Here is a 26,840-nt window from a genome sequence, read left to right on the forward strand (position 1 = left end):
GAATGAGCTTAGTTGGGAAATTGCTTTCTGATGTTCACTGGACACCATTTACACATTCTTCTAAGGCAGTCACATAAATGAATTCATTATTAATAATTTAACTACAAGAAAAATTAGAAGTCGTGACCATCTATAGTTTTCAGGTCATGTTAATGAGTCATTTTAACATACTTGATAATTTTTGATCACTGTACATAGACATTAATTCTCACTAGACAGCTGGACGACATTAGAGGGAAAAAAAGGGAGAACAGAAATTTGTAGACTAAAAGAGAAATAATGAACCATTTTGGACAAATATGCATCTTTTCTCAAAGACACTATCAAAAAATAGACCAGAGTAAACCTGTATTTGTTTTTAAAAATAAATAGTACAGCGTGTGCGTCGTACAGTGGAGCAGCGTTCACAGACCTTGAAGACACATCTAGCTTCTTTCAGGATGGGATGAATTCAGAGCGTATGCTTTGCACTCACGAATTCTCACCATCTTTCCCGTCAGCAACAACAACACAGACTGTTCGTCTCAGGCTACATAGCTAAGCATTAAGCCACAAGTACGTCATATCACAGGTAGCAAATCATATGAGAACACAAATAAAGTGGCTGCCATAAAGTCACTAGCAACCAGTTTGAGACCACGTTCAGACTGGTCTGCGTAAGAAGATGCTTCTCTTATTCATTATCTCCAATAAGGCAGTGCATAAGTCATCATGGGTTAGATTGCCATGTGTGCCACACCAGGTCACAAATGTCCCCTCCCTTTTTTCTTTTGTAAATGATGTCACTAGGCCACTTTATTAGCTACACCTTGGAGTACTAGGCTGACCCTCATTTTGCCACAGGTCGGTATGAGGTGTTTAAACAATGGTCAGCTGGTGATAATGGCCCCAAAGTGGACCAAGGAAATATCCTTTCCATCTTAATATCATGAATCCGAGTCGGACTCTTTCCCAGTGGGTGATGGACTCTGGCAGGGCTGCTCTTTGTCACCAATTCTGTTGTACTCAAGGTGCAGCCCAGTGTCAGAAGGCTTTCACTTGGGTGTTCTCAGAATCTCATCTCTGCTTTTTGCAGATGATGTGGTTCTGTTGGCTTCATCGGGCGATGGCTTCCAGCTCGCACTGGAACGGTTCACAGTCGAGTGTGAAGCGGTGGAAATGAGAATCAGCACCTCCAAATCTGAGGACATGGTTCTCAGCTGGAAAAGGGTGGAGTGCCCACTCTGGGTCGGGGATGAGTTCAAGCCCCAAGTGGAGGACTTTAAGTATCTCGAGGTCTTGATCACGAGTGACGGTAGAAGGGAGCAGGAGATTGATAGACGGTGCTGCAGCTGCAGCTGCAGTGATGCTGGCGTCGTACTGGTCCATGGTGATGAAGAGAGAGCTGAGTGTAAAAGGAAATCTCTCAATTTACCATTCGACCTACGTCCCTACCCTCACCTATCGCCACGAGCTGTGGGTAGTGACCAAAAGAACGAGATCATGGATACAAGTGGTGGAAATGAGCTTTCTCTGAAGGGTGGCCGGCCTCTCCCTTAGAGATAGTGTAAGGAGCTCAGACATCTGGGATGGCTCAGATCCGGGAGGAGTCCCTGGGGCAGACCCCCCAAGGCTGGCCTGGGAACGCCTTGGTGTTCCACCGGACAAGGTGGGCAGGGAGAGAGAGGTCTGGGGTTCTCTGCTTAGGCTGCTACCCCGGAGAAGCGGGTTGATGGATCAGTCCGTCAATATTGGTGAGTCTAAGTGAGTTTGTAGCCTGGGTTTCCTGTTCTCAGCTGACAGAAGTGGCTCTGGTCTTCTGTTTCTGTATCCCATCTGCTTCCAGGTTCTCTGTAAGCCGTAGAAATGGTTTGTGGGGAAAATCCGGGGGGGTGTTTTTGAAATAGACCAGCCCATCTGGCACCAACAACCTTCAGGTGGTCACTCCGAACATGTCTGCACACCTGGATGCTCTCTGTTAACAAGCTGGACAGGTGTACCCAATAAAGTGTCTACGATTTGTCGCAGGTCTGTCTGTTTTAATGTCATCAGGCTTTTTCAGAGGCACATCTGTTTAAATCTGGTAATTAAACTTCTGGTCTCCCTAATATATAACAAACGTGTCAAGAAATTGTTATTTTACCACTAGTGGCATGAATTAGAGGCATTAAGACATTTCATTAGAAACTTGATTATAAACCTTGCCTAAATTTTGTGCTGACAATCACAGAGGTAATAGATAATCTGATGAATAGCCCTTCACAATTTAAAGTAGGACACCGTTCGCTGCCTCGCTTCCAGGAAAAACCTACAATCTCCATTCTATTAAAAAAAGTCCACATTTGTGTCCCATTAAATAAACAATATTTAAGAACATGTAGGTGCAAACACAAAAGAACACACATGCTACTACACAAAATAGTCACATGCAAGCTACACAAAGGTACCAAGAGATCACAAAAAGTATTTCACAGTAATTCATCCCAACGTGATTATTTTTTTCACCACAGGCACCAAAATGTACAAATTCATTACATTCAAAACTGGACCTTCACACATGTTTGTGCTAAATGTGTTGTGTACCTCAGCAGTGTTGTCGTGTTTAAGTTATTGTCGATGACGTCTTTGGTGGTAAAATCAAAACAGCTGACTGCTTGAATCAGAGAAAAGTGTAACGGCTACATAACAAAATGAGAAACGCACCAAAATGTGGGACGGATATCTATTTTTGGCTTAACTAATGGTACAACTAGTACTTTGAAGCTGAAAAACAAAAATATGTGAGTATTGTCCGATGTCTTAGTATTAATTATCAAATGCACCATCTGGATCTTGGTTTTGTTCATTTAATATTTACAGTGTTTATTTTTCTGCAGGTATTTTTGTTTGTTTGTTTAAGAAGTCAAACCAGGAATGATGCTATAAAATGTGTAATTTGGACTCTGTAGCGAAACTTGTTCATTATATTAGCATTAATATTTTAAAAAAACAACCTTGTTGTGGCTATGATGTATCCATGCTGCTTGGATAAGAGAGGCTGAATTTGCTACATGCACTTTGGATCCAAGTTTAGATCTCGTAAGTGCCCAGATTCCCCAGTCTTAACTTAAATTAAAGCACTCTTGAGCCACTCCTCAGTTCTTTATTTTTGCTTCCAAGAAGCCAGATTTTCTTCTCATTCTTTTAAAGGGGTCTTGAGCAAACCTTCTCCAGGCTTTCTGAAGGTCTTTCAAAGCTTTTCTTTGGACATTGACTGCTTTTTCACTCATTTCAATCCTCTGATTATTTTTAGAGCAATGCTTTTGTTGTTTTGTTAAGCCACTTGAATGACTCATAGGTCAGTGTTAAGTGTAGAAACTGCACTTTAATCGAGGGGTGAAATATCTGCAGCAGCTGCACAGTATCTAAAAGTCAGGTCCTAACAAAGAGATGCGTCTCTTCAGGACTTCAGATCCATCTGGCCCTCCATCCATATACTGTTCACTAGTCATCACGAATGGTCTCAGTGGACACGTTGGCTGCCAGGAAGCCATTTTTGAAGGGAAACAGTGGAAAAAGGCTGAGGTTAGAGAAATTACACATGAATCAGTGGCAACAGGTCTGATGGCGTGATGAACCTAAACCTAAACGGTATAACTGTGATGGTTTGAGGCTGCATTTCAAGCAGCGGTGTTGGAGATCTTCTCAGAATTGATGAATTGCGAGCACGGAAAATTGAACCACCATCTGAAAAGCACATGGACTGGCAATCGCTACATTTTTCAGCATGACAGTGATCCCAAACACAGTGTCTAGTAAAAGCATACCTGGATAGAAAAACGCACACTGGAACAATATATTAAAGCAGAGTGGGAACGTCTTGATGGAGACCGGAATAAAAGGCAGAAACATTCAGAGAAGAGCTTTGAATGTCCTTCGGGAGCCTGGAGAACTATTCCTGAAGACTACTTAAAGAAATAACAAGAATAAATAAAGCTTGCCTTATACACTGTATTTCAGTTTATGCTGTCCATAAATCCCTGCACCGGTTTCCCAGCAAAATATGAAGAAATGAGTGGTGGCTCAAGACTCTTGTAAATTTTATTATTATTTCATGAGAATTCATATTTGAAGTACTGATTTGATTAAAGGACCAGTGGCAACTTAAAAAACACTTAGCTATACTGAGTATATGTTTCTTTGCCCACATTCACGCTGCATTTTTTCTCTCTACAGTGAATTATGAATTCTTTTGGCATGTATAATCAATATGGCACAAAGTTGAATTTGAGTAGCAGTATGAAGTGAAGAAGTGAGCAGGCTGTTTGGGTTCAAATAAGGGTCTAAAGGGAGACATGCACCCTCTTCACCAGACATGCCAAGGTCAGCGGTTATGTTGTTAGCAGTTACATTAAATGGCAGAATAATAATAATAATAATAATAATAATAATAATAATAATAATAATAATAATGATGAATACGTTATGACCACAAAGACCAAGGGTGTGACTGCAGTGTAAAGGTTAGCAGGAGTTATAAAATGAAACTGGCACCATAATAAAACAGTGTAAAGATGGCAGTTTGTTTTTGATATTTCTAAACAAGACAGAGACTTGTTCTTCATCTAATCTTTGAAAACGTAATGTTTTGGGACAAAAACTCTCATATAGCAATAATTGAGTCCAGTACATTGTGCCCAGTGCACACAAAAAAGTGGCGGATGGATGTCACCTCTGAGCCTTGCATTCATTCATCATGCTGAGACCGCACACCGGTCAACTGCAGGGAAGCAGCCACTTTCAAACGAGGCTAAATGTGTTTGTCTCTTATAAGTTCAGTTAGTTTCTACGTGCACGTGGATATCCGTTTACCGAACTGGTTGATGTGGACAACTTGTCAAGCGTAAGTTTGCCTGCCTGTGAGAAGTGTCCGAGTTTTTTAGCGTTAGCTGATCCATTTATTTCCCTCTGGCAGTGATCACGGTGCTCTTACTCACAGCAGGCAAAGAGCTGCTGCGCTGAAAGGCTTCTGCTGATTGTGCAATAATTTGATGTTTTGTTTTTTAAAAACATGACATATTCACACTTAGGGATGGGCATTGATAAGATTTTCACGATTCTGATTCCATTTTCGATTCTGTTTAACAATTCGATTCTTTATCGATTCTTTTTTAAAAAGGAGAACACTAAGATCGATTAGCTTAGAACTTTGTTTTATATCTTCTCTTTGAACAAGATAGAAATTTAGGAGTAACATGGCCTTACAAACCCAACAGTGACATCTTAAGAGATCCACAGCCTACGGCTCTTCAATGGGGTGTCACAGCGTCCCCAGGAAAAAAAATTGTAAATGTAAAATAATAAAATAAATATTCTTCTGTAGCAATAACAAAGTATAACATCAATTATTCTGTAGCAGTTACACAAGAATATCCAGTAATGTCCCTGCCTACAATTAAACACATTCACTATATATTTTAGAAATATCCTGTCTCAGAGTGACGCTGAAAAACTAGTTCATGCATTTATTACTTCCAGGCTGGACGACTGCAATTCATTATTATCAGGATGTCCAAAAAACTCACTGAAAAGCCTTCAGTTAATCCAAAATGCTGCAGCAAGAGTACTGACAGGGACTAGAAAGAGAGAGCATATTTCTCCTGTTTTGGCTTCCCTTCATTGGCTTCCTGTTAAATCCAGAATTGAATTCAAAATCCTGCTCCTCACATACAAGGTCTTAAATAATCAGGCCCCATCTTATCTTAATGACCTTGTAGTACCATATCACCCTATTAGAGCACTTCGCTCTCGCTCTGCAGGCCTACTTGTTGTTCCTAGAGTATTTAAAAGTAGAATGGGAGGGAGAGCCTTCAGTTTTCAGGCCCCTCTTCTGTGGAACCAGCTTCCAGTTTGGATTCGGGAGACAGACACTATCTCTACTTTTAAGATTAGGCTTCAAACTTTCCTTTTTGTTAAAGCATATAGTTAGGGCTGGACCAGGTGACCCTGAATCCTCCCTTAGTTATGCTGCAATAGATGTAGGCTGCCGGGGATTCCCATGATGCATTGAGTTTTTCCTTTCCAGTCACCTTTCTCACTCACTATGTATTAACAGACCTCTCTGTATTGAATCGTATCTGTTATTAATCTCTGTCTCTCTTCCACAGCATGTCTTTATCCTGTCTTCCTTCTCTCACCCCAACCGGTCGCAGCAGATGGCCCCGCCCCTCCCTGAGCCTGGTTCTGCCGGAGGTTTCTTCCTGTTAAAAGGGAGTTTTTCCTTCCCACTGTCGCCAAAGTGCTTGCTCATAGGGGGTCATATGATTGTTGGGCTTTTCTCTGTATCTATGAAGCGCCTTGAGGCGACATTTGTTGTGATTTGGCGCTATATAAATAAAATTGAATTGAATTGAAAAAACTTACTGAAAATCATCTGCTGTGGCAAATGGGTGCAAACCTTTGACCACAAACTGAGTCTCTGCTCGGTGATGTTCGTCTATCTTGGCCTGAAAGGAGACGCTACGGTAGACTGCAGTGAGAACTGCCAGCATCTGAGCCAGACTCTGTCTGTCTCTCTCATCATGGTCACCTAAATGCACAGTAATGGCAGGTTTGTAATAAGGCAGATCGCGCTAACATAATCTGCACTGTTAGTTGATTATTTACCTGCTGCATTAACGGGAGAGGACGTGCAAACGTTACCGCTGCTGCTGGGTTGAGATTCACGAGTCCGGAGCGAATTAAAAACACGACATTCATTTAAGGTCACCGTGTGTTTTGTGAGCAAATACTTTTGCATATTCGTAGTGTTTCCTTCCTTAAATGAAATCTCTACTTTGCAAGTTGCCCTGTTGTCATCCGTTCTCGTGAAGTGTAACCAAAGTTTTGAGCGTTTGAGCCGCTTAGGCGCCGTGTTTCCTGCCAGGTAAATGACGCTCCGCAACGTGGTGACGTCATTCGGGGCGACTGGAATCGATAAGGGAATCGTTTTTAAAAATGGCAAACAATTCCAAGGAATTGAAACAGTGGGAACCGGTTCTCAACAAGAACCGGTTTTCGATACCCATCCCTATTCACACTAAAGCTAAATGTTGGAGCGATATGAAGAAATTTTAGGTTGTAGAGCTCAACTTTAAAACTGAATTGTATCACATACATGGCGTATTATCAGTGTGTATATCTGTGCTAACTGTAAAGACTCAGCAGTAGAAATCTGCATGAAATTAGCATCTAAAACGTGGAAATTATTGGACTGTGAACATGTTTTATCTGAGAGGTAAATAATGCCTACCTTAACTGACACCACACGCCTTATCCTGGATGTAGTGGTATTTTTTAAATTTTTTTCTTGCAGTCTCAGCAAGCATATGTGATTCAGCTGCACTGAGCTATATTAGTGATTCGGCTTAGCGGGTTCATGACTTCTTCGACTGCCTTGTCCCTAAAAGCAGCTGTCCTGCACATTTCGCTGCAGGCATTCATCGTTAGAGAACGCTGACAGTGTTTCCAAAATGGATCACTGACTGCATGTCACTGTAAACTCCAACTGTACGCAAACTCATTACAGCCTGATATGAAGTTGCTCTGATGCTATTTGCAGTAATTATTTGCCTTCCCACATTCTAGTTTACCCCGCGGTGGTTTTGCCAAAAGCAGCGACTACAATCAGTCGAGTTTCTGGGTGATTTTATTTAGCGATGGCTGGCTTGGTTTGCCTTTGCTGCTCTGTTCAGGCTTACTTGAGGGGTTTTGTAGCAGGAGAGAGATGCAAACACGAGATGTGTTGCTTACTGAAAGGGTAAACTATATAAAGCAATGTTAAATTTTAACCTTTGTATAAATCGACACATATAAAGATGTCAACAAGACCAAAGCATTTAAGTGTTGCAATCGAGGTGCCCCTTGAAGTTGTTCTAGTTTAATCTCACAGCTGCCAGAGTATACAGTGTAAATAATGTAAAATCATGATGTTTTTGATGATTACAGCTTTGTTTTTTCTGTGATTTATAATCTTTTCTATGAATATTTTCAAAATTGCTTGAAAAAGGACATTTAGTACAAAAAGCGACTGAAGTCATCGGATCATATTTACATTGTGACGACAGCACAACAGGGTTCAAAGAGAGATTTTAAAAAATCAAATCAAATGACAGGAAAAGATTTGATGTTGATGAGTTGGTGTTTACACGGCACATTCATAAAGGGCTCATTGAAGGTTTCTGTATAAATAATGTGCATAATTGCACGTTGATGTGTGGATGTTTACAGAGCAGATTTTAGGGTAAAATCCTGAATGAACATTTTGTAAATGGATAATCGTAGCTTTCATGATTTATTTGGGCTTCATGCCCGAATAAAAAAAGCAAGTAAATGTGTCACCTGCAGAATATCTGTTGGCAAGTATCATCTTTCCTGCTTAATGTCTTTCTGTCAATAAAAAGACACAAACTGTCTTCAGTTCAAAGCAACATCTTCACAAATAATGATTCTAATGTTTTAATGTCAACACATCATTAGCACATTTATTATGTGACGTTATTTTAGTTATCATAAGCAAAGGACATGTTTATCCTTTTTAATTCTCTATAGCAGGGCTCTCAAACCTCAGCCTCTGTGTGTCTCTGAGAATACTATTGATGAATATCAGAACTCGCAGCAAACACTCTTAACTACTGGTGTGTTTGTTCTGCTGCTGGACTTTAATCAAAATCAAGTTGAAACCTTCCTTTTTTACGTTTTACAACCTTTAAATATCACTTTTGCACAAACAGTTTCAAAGAAGGCGATCCATTTTCTTAGCTGCTTATCCGACTGTCATAGAGGAGGCTACCCTGATCTCAGGGCTGACACAGACAGACAACCATCCGTAGCTACGCCTAAAGTCTGTCCGTGTCTCCATATGCATGTTAGATCAAAAACTGCTTAATTATGGATACTTTCATAACAAAGGCTGATTGCTCCTGCTTTACACTCTACTACTTTTTTTCCTTTGAGTTGATTCACACAAACTTGCCTTTCTTAGTGTAAAGATGTCGCCTTTCTGCACCATTTTTATAGGAGCAGCTACAAACTGAGTTACATAAAGCTTGTTGTAAACCTCTAGATTAATGGCATAGGAATTAGGGCTGCACGATTTTGCATAAAATGAGAATCACGATTTTTTTGCTTAGAATTGAGATCACGATTCTCTCACGATTTTTTTTCCAGTATAAATATTTATTGCACTTATTAACTGCACATCAACTTCGTAACAGTTGAGACTGAACATAAAAACAATAAATAAACATAAAAACAACAAATGTCTCACGTTTTGTCGTTGCTGCAAAATGTTGTACTGCTTGAAATTGCGTCTCCACCGTTGCTCGACGCTGCGTGTATAGAGCAGGTAGTGCAACAATAGAAAAATAGTTGCAGCACTGTGTAGCGTTTGTCTAGGGTGTTGGTCGTTTTCCTAAATCCCTCGTTTTGCACAGTGTTGATGGAGCCATATCTTGGCTTCTGTATCACGTGGTATAAGCTCCGCCCTTGTCATTTGTTGAGCAGGAAGAGTGAGCGCTTGTTTTCATGCAGATTACGTCCCGGATCAAAATGTGCTACAATCGTCGTCGTCTTTTTTTTTTTTTTTTATTAAATCGTTGTCATTTGGAAATGAGATCGCACATAAGTATGAATCGAGATCACGATTTTCTAACGATTAATCGTGCAGCCCTAATAGGAATCATAGAAAAAGATTTCATATTTACTAAAATTGTTAGTTGATCTCTGCAGTGAGTGTGACATGCTGTGGCTGTGATAGCAGAGCATAAAAACATGCCTCGCTTTAAAAAAGAACTGTTCTCATGTATCAATGCATCTGTGAATATAAAAGATCGTGACGACTAATACTTGCTAATAGTTGCTACATCAACTTCTTTTCTCAACTCCTTTATTCCTCATTTGAGCCCTTTGACTTTTATAACTTGTTTATGTTGTTTGACTTAATAAAGCAGTTCAAACATTAGGCGACACAAACACACAACGTGGGATTTCTCCTCATGATCTGAAAGTTGCTCAAGGTTTCAGCAGCAGCAAATAATACGAGACAGATGTTGGGAGAATTTTTGTTTGTGTAGTTTGCCACACTACAAAGACATATCTTGAAATCTTCTCTGCAAGTGCTGTCATGTTTGATGCATCTTTATACATTTATACATAGAAACTTTATATGGTGCAGATTAAAGATTAAAGGAACACCAGAACACTTCTGGGGGCTCTTTTATACTTTCAGGGACATTTATCAGATTTTTTTGTCTATTTTTGTCTCCTATAACGAAACGTTTCTGTCGTGATCAGGGCCGTTTCTTCAAGTTTGACAGGGGCTCCTTAAAAAGTTATGAATCATTAAAAGACTAGAAATGCATTCTGAAAGATGGCGCTCGTCCCTCCACCACAGTTTTGGACCTGAAATCTTACATGATGTTGTTGGCTGCTTTTTTCCCTTTAATTTGACACATCTGTATGTCAAGTGTGCAGCAGCCTGTTATCAAAGCAATATCGACAAGTCTAATTGACCAACAGCAGGAATATTAAGTCCTGTCCTTGATGGCTACAAACCAGCACGTGTCACATCGTGTGCATCTGAAGTGATAAGATTACAACCAAAAACTGTGTTCCCCGTAACACTAGTCACTTAAAGATGTGTATTTATTATTTTTATTTATTTTCTTGCCTTCAAATCTTGTATTGTATTGAAATCTTGGACATTTTCCAGCTCACCATCCGCTTAAAAATCTATTTAAGGGATCCTCGTGGTTTTCTTATGCACAGCACAGCATGATTTAAGATTCAAATATCCTTCCTCACCACCTACAACAAAGTGTGTGTGTGCGTCCTCAAATAGACACTGCAGTCACACCCCCACTGCTGCAAGATGCCTTTTCCAGGTCCTCCATGACCAAATCCTGCTCGGTGGCGTGGTGGATTCGCCTGGACGTGTTCTTTTCCAAGCTGTTGAGAGAGATAGGTTCCAGGCAGGTCTGCGCATTATTCGCAGGGAGGACAGAGTTTCCCTGCAGCCTGTGCGAGTAGGTTTTCCTCCGCTGGCCGTCGGCTGTGCACAGGCTGAACTTGAACACAGCTTGAAAGCCTCTGCGGAAGTTCTCGTTGAAGAAACCGTAGATGATGGGGTTGACGCTGCTGTTGAAGAAGGCCAGCCAGTGGGCAAAGGGGTAGATGTAAATGTTGATGATCCTGTACTGCTGCTCAGTCAGCCTGGCGTAGTCGCTCAACATCATGAGAGTCCACAGAGGCAGCCAGGACAGGATGAAGAGCAAAGCAACTATGAGAAGCATTTTAATGACGCGTTGCTTTTTCTTGGACACCGTGTGGCGGTTCTCGTGGCCCGGCTTTCCTCCCGTCGGAACGGCTGTTTTGAAAAGCGTAATCCCAATCCGGGCGTACATGATCACAATGAGGGAAAGAGGCGCGAGATAGATGTTGGCGAACAGGACTGTGGTGTAAATCTTTCTCATGTCTTGGTTCGGCCAGTTCTCTCTGCACCAATAAAAAGGAATCGTTTTGTTATCGTATCCCAGCAACACCCGGATGGTTTGCTCCTTGGTCACTTGTAGCATCACGCCAGAGGGACACATGATGGATACCGCCAGAACCCAGATGATCACTATTATCAGCGTGGCTGTGGAGATGGTCAGCTTTTGCTTGAATGGGTAGACGATGCATCTGAACCTGCAAGAGGGTACAGAAGGTGATGGTTAAGATGCATGTAGGAACCTCGTGATATTAGACTTATTGTAATCATATTGAGGATCTTTTGTGTTAAATAACTCATTTTTACTTTTATAGCAACTGACTACGTGAGCATGTGCGTCTGAAAAGCTACATGGCGTTCACATCGTATTGCACTAAAGGTCACTGTGCACCTGGCATGCTGTTTGAATAAATGCTGCTGATTAGCTCATTAGGACATTAAGGTTTACGAGGACTTTTTGTGTCATTTTCCTGTTTTCAAAGCCTTAAGAAGCACAAATGTGTTCTTTAAGTGAGCACTTGTACAATTCATTTAGAAATCAGCTTATATAAGATAAGATAAGATAAAACTTTATTAATCCCTCTGGTGGGTTCCTCTGGGAAATTCGGTTTCCAGAAGCACAGCACCGACAGAAGTTACAGAGCGTGAGCAGAATATTATATATATATACACATATATAAATACAGAGACATATATAAATAAAATATACGAAGGGGATAAATAGGAATAAAAATAAAAATACAAGTGAATATTCTATTGCACCGTTGACTATCAACAAAAGTATTGCACAAAAGGTAATTGCACAGTGAAGTGAAGAGACACTACAGCTTAGTTGTTCCCCCCTCCTTTGTCCTCCTGTCTCCCCTCCAGAGAGGAGTTAAACAGTTTGATGGCGTGTGGGACAAAGGAGTTTTTAAGTCTGTTGGTTCTTGCCTTTGGGAGAAGCAACCTGTCACTGAACAGACTCTTCTGGTTGTTAACGACCGTGTGCAGAGGATGCCCAGCATTGTCCATAATGTCCAGCAGTTTTTTTAGTGTCCTTTTCTCTGCCACTGACACCAGAGTGTCCAGCTTCATGCCGACCACAGAGCCAGCCTTCCTGATCAGTTTCTCCAGCCTGGATGAGTCCTTTGCTGCACACCACAGCATAGAAAAGTACTCCAGCAACCACCGACTGGTTATATGTTGCATATATGGTCTATGGTCGTGTTCTCACCTCTCCATGCAAACATTACACCATCACTTTCCATTTGTTTGCAGTATCTGACGGTCATGTCAGCTGCATTGTGTCTAAGCATGCAAACTGTGTTTCAAAAGTTTCAGTTGGACTTGTTTTGTTGCGGCTAATTTGCTTCGTGGATGTCATTGTGAAGTAAAGCCCTTTTTCTCTTGATGCCTGTCACTGAGCAGCGCTGGAAAAACGAGTGACTAAATAAGTTCCCCCGGGCCAGTCTGCTTTTTCGGTGTTTATAATGTCACTGCTTCTTCTTCTGTGCCTTTTTCTCCAGACATCGTCTGAGACGTCCACTGACTTCACGGTAACACGGTTTAAAATGAGTTGCTCGTAGACTGAAAAGATATTTTGGTATTAAATTAGTAATGATGACACAGTGCAGTGTAATGTGACAGCAGTAAGGTGAAGGCACAGAAAATGAGACTGAGTGATTACTGGCTCACTGAACAATGACGACAAAGGTGACGACACAGAGCTCTGTGTCTCCTTGTCCTTTCAAATTTAATTCTAAGTATGTAGCTGATGGATATTGAAGGTGACTTTCAATTCTGTATGTCAGAGCATTTCAAAATCTGTCCATGCCAGAGGCACAGACAGCCTGTAGTGATGTCAAATAGTGATGGAGTGATATCGCTGCATGTCTAGAGTCTGAGGACAGAGAGATGATATACAGCGCTGTCATTTTACACCATGCAGAGCTTTTGTCACCCTCATATTTACACCATCTAACTCCACTCCACACTCGAGTGCTGGCGACAGACTGGACTCTAAAGCCTCTTGCTTTGTTTGTAAAGCGATTAAGCAGGATTAACATCCGACTGTTGACATCTTTGTGGACGGCAATGAAGACATGTGCCAGTTAAAGATAATAAAGCTGCACAAGCCTGTCCGGCTTTCTCAACAAGACATCACAAAACAGATTTCACTGACATTTGTTGAACTTGAAAAAAGGGGCAGGGTAGTTGTTTTGTTTTTTAATTTATTTTTTTTGCCACTTGAGGGAAACAAGCAGATAAAATTTGAATATAAATGCTTCTTTACACAGCCGCCACTTATGGCTAAGTAAGACTGTGTCTCTGCGATCTAAGCCTGCAGTCCAATATTCTCCAACTTCATGCATTATGAAGAACCCTGCACTACAGGCAATTTTAAGGATTGTTTTTGGTCTCCTTTTGCACCCAAGAGAAAAATCTTTCCTCCTTTAGCTGACAGATGCTCCGTAGCTACGGCGCATATGTGCTGTGGAAGATTATCCGGTTCCACCTGATTAGTGCTCTAAGCGATCGGTGTGAGTAACAACTACATTCTCTTCCACTAGAGGGCAGCACAACTACCTGCTCTTATTAAATGGGCCAGTAAAACAGAAGACAAAGAAGAAATTACATAATGTCATGCTGTGAGTGAGATAACGCAGTGTGTAATAGCAATAGATACATATTTAAAAAGGGAAAGTGGTCAATCCGACCTGGGTCCTGGAGAAAATTCTCACCCAGATGAAGGCAGGAGTGGTCAGAAGAAAGCAAAAAAGGTATACTGGGGACAAACCGAGCCAATTCCACTGTGCCTGGTGAAAAATTATCAATATGCTTCTTGTGACACTTTTGTTTGGTGCCGTGTGATTTTTCTAATGTGAAATATGTGCCGTGGCTCCAAAAAGTTGGGAAACACTGCCGTAGCATTTTCATTTCCTGCTGAGGCAAAAACAGCAACAGTCTGAGAATGGAAAAAAAATATTGGTATAATAGCTCAACTATTAAATACCCAAAGGCCGAGAGAAGCTGTAGATTAACACGATTCTCTGGTTCGATTCAATTTTTAATTCAGTTTTATTTCTACAGCGCCAAATCACAACAACAGTCGCCTCAAGGCGCTTTATATATATAAGATAGATCGTACAATAATAGATACAGAGAAAACCCAACAATCATGTGACCCCCTATGAGCACCACTTTGGCGACAGTGGGAAGGAAAAACTCCCTTTTAACAGGAAGAAACCTCCGGCAGAACCAGGCTCAGGGAGGGACGGGGCCACCTGCCCTGACTGGTGAGGAAAGGATGACCGGATGAAGACAAAGGTTCTCTGTTTGCTCAGCAGTTGTTCAGCCCGTGCACTCTGTTACTGTAATGGTACAAATCTCCTGTAACACTCACCAAGAGGCCGGGACGTAACTAACTGTGATGGCTTAGGTGCATTTCTGCACACACGAGATAAGAGGAGACAGGATCTACTGTTTCACGTCACTGACATGCGTGTAATCCTCGATTAGAGGACACAAATAGATGTATGTCAGCTATCTGTGGTGTTTGGGGCCAGCAGGGGGCCCGACTCAGGCCAGATGGGCCGCAGAAAGTATAGAAACAAGGGGATTTTATGGGAATTTTGATAATCCCCATAACATTCTCTCAGAACTGCAGTTTCCTGTTTCTTTGCATCAGAGCACTACCATTTACTCGCCTACTGTCATCAACGTCTTCTTGTTTGGGCTGCTGCTCTTAGAGTCTCACTCTTTTCCTCCTGCCTGGCAGCTTCATATTCAAAATCTTTTGTCCCGTATCTCCAGCATCCCTAAACCATCTTACCCGTGCCTCTCTACCTTCGTCTCCATACTTTTTAACCTGAGCTAGCCCTCTGTCCCTCTAATCCTGTCCTTCCTGGTCTCTCCAAATTAAGTTTTACTATCTTCAGCTCGACCTCTTGTCTTTTTATCAGTGCCATCGCCACAGCCAATTATCCTACCATTTTATAAACCTTCCCTTTCACTCTTGTGATAGAAAGGTAGCAGCAAATCACCGCTGACACTCATCTCCACCTGCTCCACCCAGCCTGTGCACTCTTCTTCGCCTCTCTTGTGCACTGCCCATCGCTTTGGATGCTTGACCCCAGGTATTTAATTTCATCCATTCACACACATGTATTGTTTTGCTTCTACAGACCCTCCTTCCCCTTCTCTCCAGAGCATACCTCCCCACTACAGATTCTCCTCCATCTGCTTCCAACTCTCACTGCAGATCTCAAAGTTGTCTGCAAACATCATAGTCCACAGAAGCTCCTGTCCATCACTACTGCAAACGATCCCACGCTCAACTTAAACCCATCTGTCACTCCTCACACCTTACCACTGTCTTTCCTATGCCCCCCTCACATACCTCTGACTTCCTCATGCACAGGGGTGGGTTTTTATAATCGATTTATCGATTAAAATCAATTCTGGCTTGGATAACGTAAAATCGTTTCATTAAAATCCTGAATCGATTTTTTTAATATAAATTTATTTTGCCCGAAATGCCAGAATCTCTGGTGAAAGATCACAAAATTTCAACAACCACCAAACAGCTAAGACAGTAAATGAGAGCAGGAACACGGATTCTGCACAAAGACTTAAACACACCTGCCGACGGATCAGAATCAGTGAGATGTCGCCTTTCTCAGCTGACGGTCGGGGCTGAAAGCCGACAGCTCGCTGATTCTGATCCGCGGCTCCGCGCTTTGTGTTCACGCCCTTTTTGCGCTGATCATAAAGCTGTTAGTTTGATGTCTCTCCAAACAATATTGACCAAACCAGCAGCAACAGAAGATCCAAACTACGCTTCACATAAACATCGTCATGAATTCACTCTGACTTTTCCTGTTTTGCTTCCACCAGGATAAAATCACTAGAGATGGCACGATACCACTTTTTTATGTCCGATACCGATATCATAAATTTGGATATCTGCCGATACCGATATGAATCCGATATAGTGTGTTTTTTAATCAATAAAACGTTTTTTTAATATCTTGCTGCATTTTGTATAAGTTTATGCTCAAGTTTAAATAAATAACAACACTAAAGCTATTCTGTTATACCTGTATGTAAAAAATACACTGCGTACAAAATATTTCATAGTTCAGCAAAACTGATCAATCTAATAAAGTTAAACCTGCTCCATCCTCCATATTCTGGTATTTTAAAGAGTACTTAGCAGAAATATTAAGCAAACTAACTAATAGGGTTGCAAACTCCCAGCAAAGAAAAATAGGGAACCACCCCCCACCTCATGATGCTTAATCGATGTGATCAAATTTAATTTGATGCAGGGGGAAAATGCACAAAAATAAATTATTTTTCAAGAATAATTAAATAGATTCAACATCTTTCTTCAACAGAATTGCAGACTGCACAGATGGTATCTTCCCAAAGGAAAAAGTACTATAGCTTACTAGGGTATATTAGACTTAACAGTTACTATATACAGTAATGGACTTCTATATATTTTACATCAGATTAAAACTTTGGGTGTAAGATTCAGATAATTATTTATTAAAAGCTAGATATTTTAAATGAGAATAAGAAAGAAAAGTATGTCTTTGTGCCCCCTTTTGCCTGTTCATGCCCTATCGGCCCCCCTGGCTAAACTTTGCTAGATCCGCCCCTGCACAGTTACGTCAGCTGCATAGAGAAAGATCCTGGTGTAGAAATAATATTAAATAAATTCTAACAACAGCTTATCAAGCTTAAACGTGCTGCTGTTGTTCAGCCGCTGGTTTCCTCTTTCTGGTGAGAAGTGGGCCAAAAACAAAGAAGAGAGACGGACTCGTGACAGAAAAGCCGATCAGCTGATCATTGATCAGTTTCACGTTTGAAGTGGGAGCAGGAGAGAGAGAGAGAGAGAGAGGCAGTCACTGCATATATCGGTTGTTAAGCTTAACGCGGGAATGCTTTACAAACATTCAGAGATGAACTTACACACTTGATTTACTTCTCTCTGGGAAAACTTCGTCGGAGATGAAATGCTGGTTTGGTAGCAGACAGCCGCTCTATCACGTGAGCACACTGCTGCAACGTGCTACGGTTATGAGCCGAGTTACGCTGTGTAGCAAGTTTTGTGAGGTGCTTTTTTGATATTTAATGGATCGGATTACATTTTTTATTTCTCGCCGATATCCGACCCAGGAATTTGGGTCAGTATCGGACCGATACCGATACGTAATATCGGATCGGTCCATCTCTAAAAATCACACTTCATGCACAGCTCTCTCTCTCTCTCTCTCTCTCTCTCTCTGTCTGTTTTCTGCATTATTCGCTTGCTTGTTACGCACAAGTCTACCGTTGTTTACAGGCTGTCGGCCGACGTTTTTTTTTTTCGTTTTACATACTTCCGAAAAGAAAACCTAATTTCTGCCGTTCAATACCGAACAAATTTCAACTTTTTAAAATTATGCAAAATGCAAAACGCTGTGTCTCTAATAAAACCGCTGTAACTTCAGAGGTAATGTTCATGTGTTGATTAATGGTTTTCTTTTGTTTTTGATGTACTGCAGAATATTTTTATAAAATCTCAGGCCAGGAAAATAACCTTCATGTTTTTCTGTGTTTTATCTTCAGCTACTTTGACACAAAGGCCTCTGCTGTGACGCTCACACCTTTGATAAAGTCTGGAAAGTGTCAGCTTCCTTTTTATAGATACAAAAATATGTAAATGTATCGAATTAAATTGAATCGTGGATCGAATCGATTCGGGACCTTGTGAATCGGAATTGAATCGATTCTAGAAATCAGTGACGATACCCAGCCCTACTCATGCAGTACCACAGTTCTTCTCTCGGCACCCCATTATTATTATTATTACCCATCTGAGCTTTGTCATAAGCTTAATGATATCATTCACTCTAAAAGACTGTTTTAAATAAAGCTGGAACTGCAGGAGAACTGAAGGCTCAAGTACACAAGAGGTAATCTGGGGAAACAGCTGAGCTAAATCAGGGGAAGCATGACGGAGTGAAACAAAGCTACACGCAAAGCACATGAGACAAGGAACTAAGTGAGCAGGTGACAGACTGATATATACAAACTTGACACAAAACAAGAAACACCGAATTGACATAGAAAAAGAAATCCAAACAGACATGACTGAGGAGACAGAGATGACAAAGGAGGAAGAGAATATAAAAACAGTACAAACAGATTCCAAACGAGAGACTCTTACAACTAAAAGGAATCACAAGCTCACAAAAAACCCAGGATCATGACAGGACTTCAAAGTACTTAATTACACAAATTCATGGAAAGCACTTATTGAACAAATTGCATAAAAGATGCTGCGACCTTTATATATTTTTCAAAAGCAGCTTAAAAAACAAAATACATCTACGTTACCTGTCAACAGCAATAGCAACGAGCGTGAAGACAGAAGCTGACACAGAGATGCCTTGAACCATGCCGCTCATTTTGCAGACCAAGCTTCCGAAAGGCCATCCTGTTGACAAGAGAGATGCACTCAGCTGATTTACTACTGAGACAACAAACTGTGACAGTTGGCGATGACTGTAGCCCCAGGCTGTGACTCATGTAATGGCATACTACTGGGACACAGAGGGAACCATCAGTTCCTCTAAGAGTTCTGAAAAAGCCAGAAGGCCATTTTTCAGAACAATCTTTTAATAATCCAGACCATAGTGTTAAACACACGGTTAATCTGGAAGGACTAATGTAATTATGTGACCCACATGTATGCAAAGGCCTGAGAGGCTCGACTGCTCTATATGATTTCCAGTACTTATTATATAAATTCTGGAAAAGAATAAGAAACGAGGAAACAAAGATTACACCCACAAACTCCCCAGTGTACGCTGAAGCTGAGGGGATTTGTCTTAATGCCATAAGCAAGTGTTTTGATTGGGAACAATAGGTAATCAGTGATGCTGGTAACAGTAACACCTACAGTGTTGATGTTTAATATGCGTAGCCTGCAGACAATCATCAGTATAGAGTGAACAGGAAGAAGAAACACGGTACTCAAGGAATCCTCAGTCAGTCCTTTGTGCATGAATAGTTTAGTAAAATCTGCAGAAAATGCTTTTAACCATTCAGTAAACGTGTGAATCCGTCTCCGGTTCATTCATATACGAGCTTCACTGCACAAACAAGCACCCGAGAGGCCAGCAGGCCAGAAGGATGTTGATATGAGCCATTTATCTGCACTTGCAATTAATTGTTATACCAGATGAAGGCTGAATGAGACGAACAAACCTCATGGGATTCCTGGCAGAGCGTGTTGTTCTTATTAGTGAAGTTGAAATCTGAGTTTTAAAATATTGGCATTTAATAGGGTTGGGGGAAAAATGGATACTGTGTAGTATGGTGATATTTTGTTTGCTAATAATGTATGGATACAGGGACAGCAGAAATCGATATTTTGTTACAAAAAAGGTTTTTGTGCTCTGACTTCAGAGCATGTTGATCCTTTTTCTGAGCAAGAATCCTGACATTCCTTCACTGTCCAAATGTAACAGTTTACTTATTTTAATTTAAGACATGTTTTATTTTAATTAAGTTTAAAACTTTTTTATTTAATGTAAAATTATATTTTGTTTGAATTTACTTTCAAATTCTTCAGTTGCTGAAGGGGCTGCATAGTTTTCATAAACTGCATAGTTCAGAATAGCTATAATTGTACCAGATGGTTGATTCAGTTAAGTTGGACTAGACTGTAATACAAACCGTTCAGTTTGTCAACAATCAAACTGAAATGAGAGAAAGACTGAGTGTGAGACTTTGATATTAGAGAAAATGAATATTGATAAAGTTTACCTTTATGTACAGAATCTGAATATCGCAAAATATTTTTAAAAATTGCAATAATATCGTATCGTGGGATGTATGGTGATTCCCACCTCTAGCATTTAACAGTGAAGAGAAAAACATTTATAGGACGAGATTTTCAGGGAACTTTATAATAGTGTTTCTATCTCCACCCACCAGCAGTGTTACTACATTTTGGGGGACCTGATGGGGGCTCTTTGAGTTTGAAAATAAACAGAAACCCAACTGTTCCCGGTTTCTAATAATAACATAAGGCATATCTCTGTTACTGGTTTAAGATATTAAAATGTATATCTAAGAAACAGAATAAGGGATTTGAAAGAGGAGGTTTGCTCTCTTACATGGATGATGTCAGATAAATATAATGGTAGAAATAACTGGACTGAAAGCGTATTTTTATTTCACTGTGTATATGTTTACCTCCTTGTCTTCCTTTCTTTCATTTTTTTAGGAATAAACAGATTAACAAGCGGTCTACATAATACGCCCAGCTTCTTAATCCCTTTCAGAACAGCAAACTCTAAATAAGGCAGAGACAGACCCACTTTCATCAAATGTCTTCTGTGTAGGCAGACAATATGCTGATATCCTGAGCTGCCATCCATCCGCATACTGGATTTAGAACCAGCAGACACGGTCTGGTGTCATTTTTAATTACTGTTTCCATAATAAAAAATATACTCAAACACCACTTCCTTCATGCTGGAGTCTGCAGTTACTGTTTTTTAACAATAATTTCTATTCACAAAATTATATTATACAGTGTGACAATGCACTTCTGTTACACACAATATGTTATTAACCAAAATTACACAGCATCTCCCAAATCTGCTCACAATCAAGTGCTGAGCAGACGAGCAGGCAGATTTTGGGCGTCTTTAATCTTCTTGTGATGCCTCTTTCATATAGTTTGAATTGCCAGAAAGCACCGATGCAGATGACAATACCATCAATCACGGTGAACTAGAGCATCATCACATGGGCTGTAGATGAAAGCGTTCTTAGAAACTGCGACAGATTGCGAGTAGTCCAGTCTTTTCAGAGCACTCACGGGCTAAACAAGAGCCTCTTATAGCTGAAAGAAGATAACTGTCATCGCACTGCTTTTCATTGGGGTTGGGAAGCTTCACAGTCTCATAGTCAAATGGAGAGCTGTACATGTACTGTGTTAAAGCCCTGACCCCTGACCTCCATTAACATTAAGTCCAGTCTCGTTTCCAAAACAGCTGAAAAAATGTGAATTAAAAATGCAGAAACACATTTTAGTACGTTCATTTTTAAATTCATGCCAGCAACATGTCTCGGAAAGTTGAGATGAGGGGCAAGTTACCTCTGGTTGCATCACCTCTCATTTTAACAGCATTTCTAGGTGTTTTCAGCCACGGAGGGCTTAGCTGTAGTTTGGAAATAGATTTGAGTGCTGAGCACCCAGGAGATATCAGCATTTCGAAAATGTGCTTTATGCATCTGTTTGTTTGCATTTGAGAGTTTTTACTTGTTTTCCTGATGGCAGAGAGAGTGCTCCTGAGAGGCCGAACCTCACATTTACTTGTTTATGCACCAAATATTCTTCATAATGGTGAGATGTTTGCACACGCAGTCCTTCAGAGTGGAATTTGCAACCTCTCAGGAAATGTCTGTTTATTCCAAATAATGCTACTAATTAACATCTTAGTTATCAGATGTTCCACTGTGTGTTTTTTAAATGTATTATTATCACTTTACATGTTTTAGTGGCTCCTGTCCTAACTTGATTCTCCTGATTTGGAAATTATTGCCTACAAAATTAAATTGTGCCTTTCTCCTTTTGTCCACAATCTCTCATTAACACATTTTATCACAGACCTTTTTGGTATTTGTGAGATTTTGAATAAAAATCAAACACCCAGAGTTTTCATTGACAACCGAAACTAACATACAAAAAAGGATATGCATCACATCCCTGAGTCTTTACAGGTGTGAGCAGCACATGAGCGCAGTATCAGCAGCGGCAGCGGCTCCCATACTCTGTCTGTGCCTGAATGCATCGCCCATGTTTGGCTGCACTCGAAGCTCGGTGCACGATCACTGTAAACACATGACTATTATGCTACAAGGAGAAAAAATCATGCATAAGGTCATGTTTTACATGCAGCCTGAGTAACATGCAAACTGTGCAGACAGACAGATTACGATGGCATCTAATCTGTTCTGACGCAATAATGGAAAGCAGAGCTGAATTGAGATGTCGGAGTGATTTATTGGCCAAATGCCACTGAATTTCTCTGTATCCTACTTCCTGACACTGAAAGAACTGAAAGATGGAGTGCAGGCAGACTGGTGATGAGCTCTGCCTGTTTTATGATTGACACAGCCCTTTGCGTTCCAGCTGAGAGAGCTCAAATTTCATCTCTGTGACAGAAGCTCTCTGGCCTGCTGGCGTCTGAATCTTTCATTTTGTCTTCATACAAACTGCAGCTTGACTCACCTTGAACCCTTTTTTTGTTGTCTGCTGGCATCACATTCACCATTATGTCCACTGATATTTTACTCAAATCTCAACAGTCGATCAGCAAACACAGAAGGTTTCACCTGATCATCACTTTGGGCTCCCTTCTCGCTCAAATGTTTGGATCTTCAGTGGCACGAAAAATCTGCTGGAGACGCCGACGGTAATCTTTCTTGCCCTCTTAACACGGCCTCTCCACTAGGTCATGCAACATAACACGCTAAAGAAACTGCAGAGAATTTACTGGGGTATATTCTTCTAAAACATCTTGCGTTATCTATCTTGTGTAACATGAAATGTGACAAGCTGACTCACTCATGAATTCTCAGAACAGACCCAAAAAATAAAAATGTTGCAACAGGCATCTAGTGGTCGGGGTCATCACTTGTTCCTCCCCTTATTGAACCAGGCCTTCATTTTGATGTCTCCTATCCCGCTTTATCATTTCATGATTGCATGAAATTGCGTGGCCATGACACCTTAATGTTGACAGAATCTTCACATAATCACCTTCTGGAGCGATCAACAACAGTTATGGCTGCAGGTGGTGTCACATAATAAGATGGTATATCCACATTTCAGTTTTTCAATAATCTTGCTGATAAGAGAGTCAGGTAATGTAAAGCTCTCGGTTGGTACATCCTTTGCAAAGGCTAATGCATTCTGGAAAGCAATCAGGATCCACACTTAATTATGAGCTATAATTATGAGCATGCACCTCCCACCCAAGTGTAATCTTTTTAAAATCCATATCTGATGAAGCCTAATCAAATATTTTACATTTCTGTATGGAGACGTGCTCTGCAGATGACCTTAGGTTGGCCCATACTTGACCTCAACCAGAGACAGCCACATGGGCCAGCCCTGCCAAACACCCTTCCTAGTGGCTGGGGGGTCCACTGGTGTCTGATGCAATATGAATGGGGAAGCATTCAGGGGGGGGAGGTCTGGGCAGTCAGATCCAAACTGGTTCTTGGCACTTGGAACAGCAGCAGCTGGAGCTATTGCACGAGGCTGAGAGATGCCAGTTGTGTATATAGTCATGCTTTCTTCAACGCACAGCTCAGGTTTTGAAGCCTATGTCCTAAAGACGGTCTGTAAAGTCGTCCTCAGTGAGAGGTGGCGAGCAAGTGTCGGTATACTCGTATCTCCTGGGTTCAGTGTTTACACATTAGGCTTCCTCTGTGCAAGAAGTTTGTTCCCCTGCAGATATGGATGTATCCAAGTTGCACAAGTGCAAAAATCTTGCTCTTATTAGCCAAATGTAATCATCATTCTCTCCAATAAGCTACATCACAAAATAATTTTTACTGATGTTTTTTCTATTATTACTATTATCCTGTTATTTCTATTATTTTGTGCTCGGCAGGTGTTGATTCCAGGTCAATTTCTACTCCGTCTATATGTCTCTTTTCTAGGTTTCTTTTATTAATGCATGACACTGGGATTGCATACACGCTTTATTTTATTAAATGTTTTTATTATTTTTAGCTGTTCCAGTGCCATTCACAGTGCAGCAAATGTTTACCCACTGGTGTATTCTTGAACTGTTGAGGTTAGAGGTTCGCACTGGAAGAGATTTTCTAAAACTCTGCATAATTTTTAATGCGATAATCTACAGGAAAGCTAATCTGGAATATGCTTCCTGCTGGTAGGTGCAGCCGTCTCTTACATTTCTGGATTAAATTCATTGTTATGTCATCGCAGCAGGAATTTAATCACACAAAGAATTCCAGCCAGCTGAACGTTCACATGTCTGGTTTGGCTCTTGATTCAGACAATGATGGTTTTTTTCATACCAAATATCTGCTCTTACAAAGAGGAAAGATGTGGATAATTGGTCTGTAACTGTAATCGCTAATTGTAGATTTTGCTCTCGTTATATATCCAAAATTGTTGCTCTAAATGAGTAAAGCAATTTCGCTGTCACTCGGTTGACATTCTTATTGTTAGCAAAAGAAACAAGCTTGTGGGCTTTAGTTTGAAACTGTCATTTCATTATCAGAATCAAAGGAATTTGAAAACACTTAAATTAAGTAAATTATCATAAAATCATTGTCTGATTTTAGTCATTTAATTTCAATGTGTAACTGTAGACAGTATCTGAACCCCCAGCTACTACACTTTGCCTTAAAAATTGCTCATGCGTGATTTAGTCATCAGCAACCAACTGTCAAACGGAATCGGAGCACAATGTGGAAAAAGCCCCGGTTTCTCCATCTCAGCTCACAATTTCAACTCTGCCGAGCCTCTTCTGGTTTTCACCACCACAGGCGATAAGAAAACGGTGGGTCACGTCTCAGTGCTCACAAGGTTCATTTAGCAAGGGATGGCTCTACAGAAAACTCGGGTAGTCCACATTAATACAACTCAAAGCCAACATACAAAGGCAGCTTTGCAGTCAGTGGAAAAACTGTTGCGGATTTGATTTCAAGGTTAATCAAAGGATTAATGAGGCTAGCAGCTCTGACGCTGTGATTTCACAGTAGAAAGCTAAATGGCTGGTTGAACTCTGGAAAAGTTTCATACAGCATTTTCTTTGTGATCACTGAAATGTGAAGCAAGTCTTGGTAAAACAGGGCAAAAGTGAAGACGACAGAAAATCCCTAACCCTTCTGCTCGGTGGCCGTTTCAGGATATTAGGAATCAGATCTGCTTCCACTGCGGTGACTCAGCTGTTGCTGGTCAGGCTGGATTTTACCATACTGCCTTAACATTCATTTGTAATTTAGGTTTATGTGTGCAGTGGGTATACCAAATCTTGGATATTTCTAAGATGTTCTATCGCTACCAAAAAAGTGGTTATTTTCTGCTTCAGAACCTGTTAAGTAGCTGGTTATGATTATGTTCATTAGTATTTGCTGAGTTCTGCAGATAATCTGCAAAACTTTCATCAAGGAAGTTAGATCTGAACTTTCATGTTGGCAACCTTTTATTTTGTTGTCCATTATTGCTGTTTGGTCTACACACTGAAGCTTAAATATGCCCTTTGGTATGTTAATCATAATAGAAGCTTGTCCTCTATCTGGGTTATCAGGAAGCAAGAAGCAATAAATCATCTAATTTATAAGAATCCACATGCAGAGATTCCTCTCTGTGCTAAAAGGTAATAGTTTCTTCCCTACTCCATGCTCAACCTCTCAACCAAATCTGATGCAATTTCACCAGGTAGTTTTTAGGGGTGCAACGATACTCATATCGATATTGAACCGTTCATACAGTGCTTTCGGTTCGGTACGCATATGTATCGAACAATACAAAATTTTTAATTTATTTTATCAACTTTTCTTCTGATGATGCTGTCTGTGTTGAGCGCTCAGTGGATCTGCGTTCGACTACTCCGCCTAGGCTGCACTGTTGAGCGCAGATCCACTGAGCGCAGCGCAAGCTAGCGAGACAGAAGCTATGCTAGTTGCAACATGGCAAATTGAACCTCCCCCACCCTCATTCAGATCTGGCGTTTGGAACTATTTTGGTTTTCATGTGACGTATGACCCTGAAGGTAAGCGCGTCATGGACAAAAGTAAAACAGTATGTCGGATGTGCCACGCAATGCTCAATTGGTGGGAACTAGTGCGTTAGCGTAGTTAGCTTGTTAAGGTGCCATCCAGCCCCACGCACGGGGCGATCCGCGGTAGCTCGTTAACGGAGATTTGCCGTGTTGTGGCGTTAACGTCATTTCAGATTAACGCTGACAGCACTAGTGGGAACACAACGAATATGACTGCACATTTACTCTGACATCATCCTCGTGCAAAGACAAGTGGAAGCAGACAAAAACAACAAGCAGGCATGCTACAAACTTTAGCCGAGTCATTTAGACAGCCGTTAGCACATGATTCTCCTTATGGGGACCTGATATGTTTAATATGCTGCTGAGAATATAGCCCAGAAGAAGCGTATAGTAGAGCTTTTATTTTGGAAAGAGACATTTCTCTGTAATAAACTCTCTTTTCCAAAGATGAGTGATTTCTCCATCAGATAGATTTATTATTTTATTACTTTGTTGTTTCAGCAACATTACATTTAAAAACTGTGCTTTTGAGTTAA

General features: G+C 40.7%; 1 protein-coding gene across 1 annotated transcript in view; it reads right to left on the bottom strand.

Annotated features, from left to right (window-relative positions):
• Window positions 1-3,090: 3,090 nt before the first annotated feature.
• Window positions 3,091-26,840, bottom strand: part of npffr2a (neuropeptide FF receptor 2a) — a 33,258-nt gene continuing 9,508 nt past the window's right edge. The window contains exons 3-4 of the mRNA XM_085180032.1: window positions 18,857-18,956; window positions 3,091-11,682 (exon numbers count right to left, since the gene is read on the bottom strand). Of these exons, the coding sequence (XP_085036158.1) occupies window positions 10,830-11,682; window positions 18,857-18,956 (953 nt within the window). The 3' untranslated portion in view covers window positions 3,091-10,829. The remainder of the gene's footprint in view (window positions 11,683-18,856; window positions 18,957-26,840) is intronic.

Source organism: Neolamprologus multifasciatus, chromosome 12, assembly GCF_963576455.1.
Source record: "Neolamprologus multifasciatus chromosome 12, fNeoMul1.2, whole genome shotgun sequence".
Classification (NCBI taxonomy): domain Eukaryota; kingdom Metazoa; phylum Chordata; class Actinopteri; order Cichliformes; family Cichlidae; genus Neolamprologus; species Neolamprologus multifasciatus.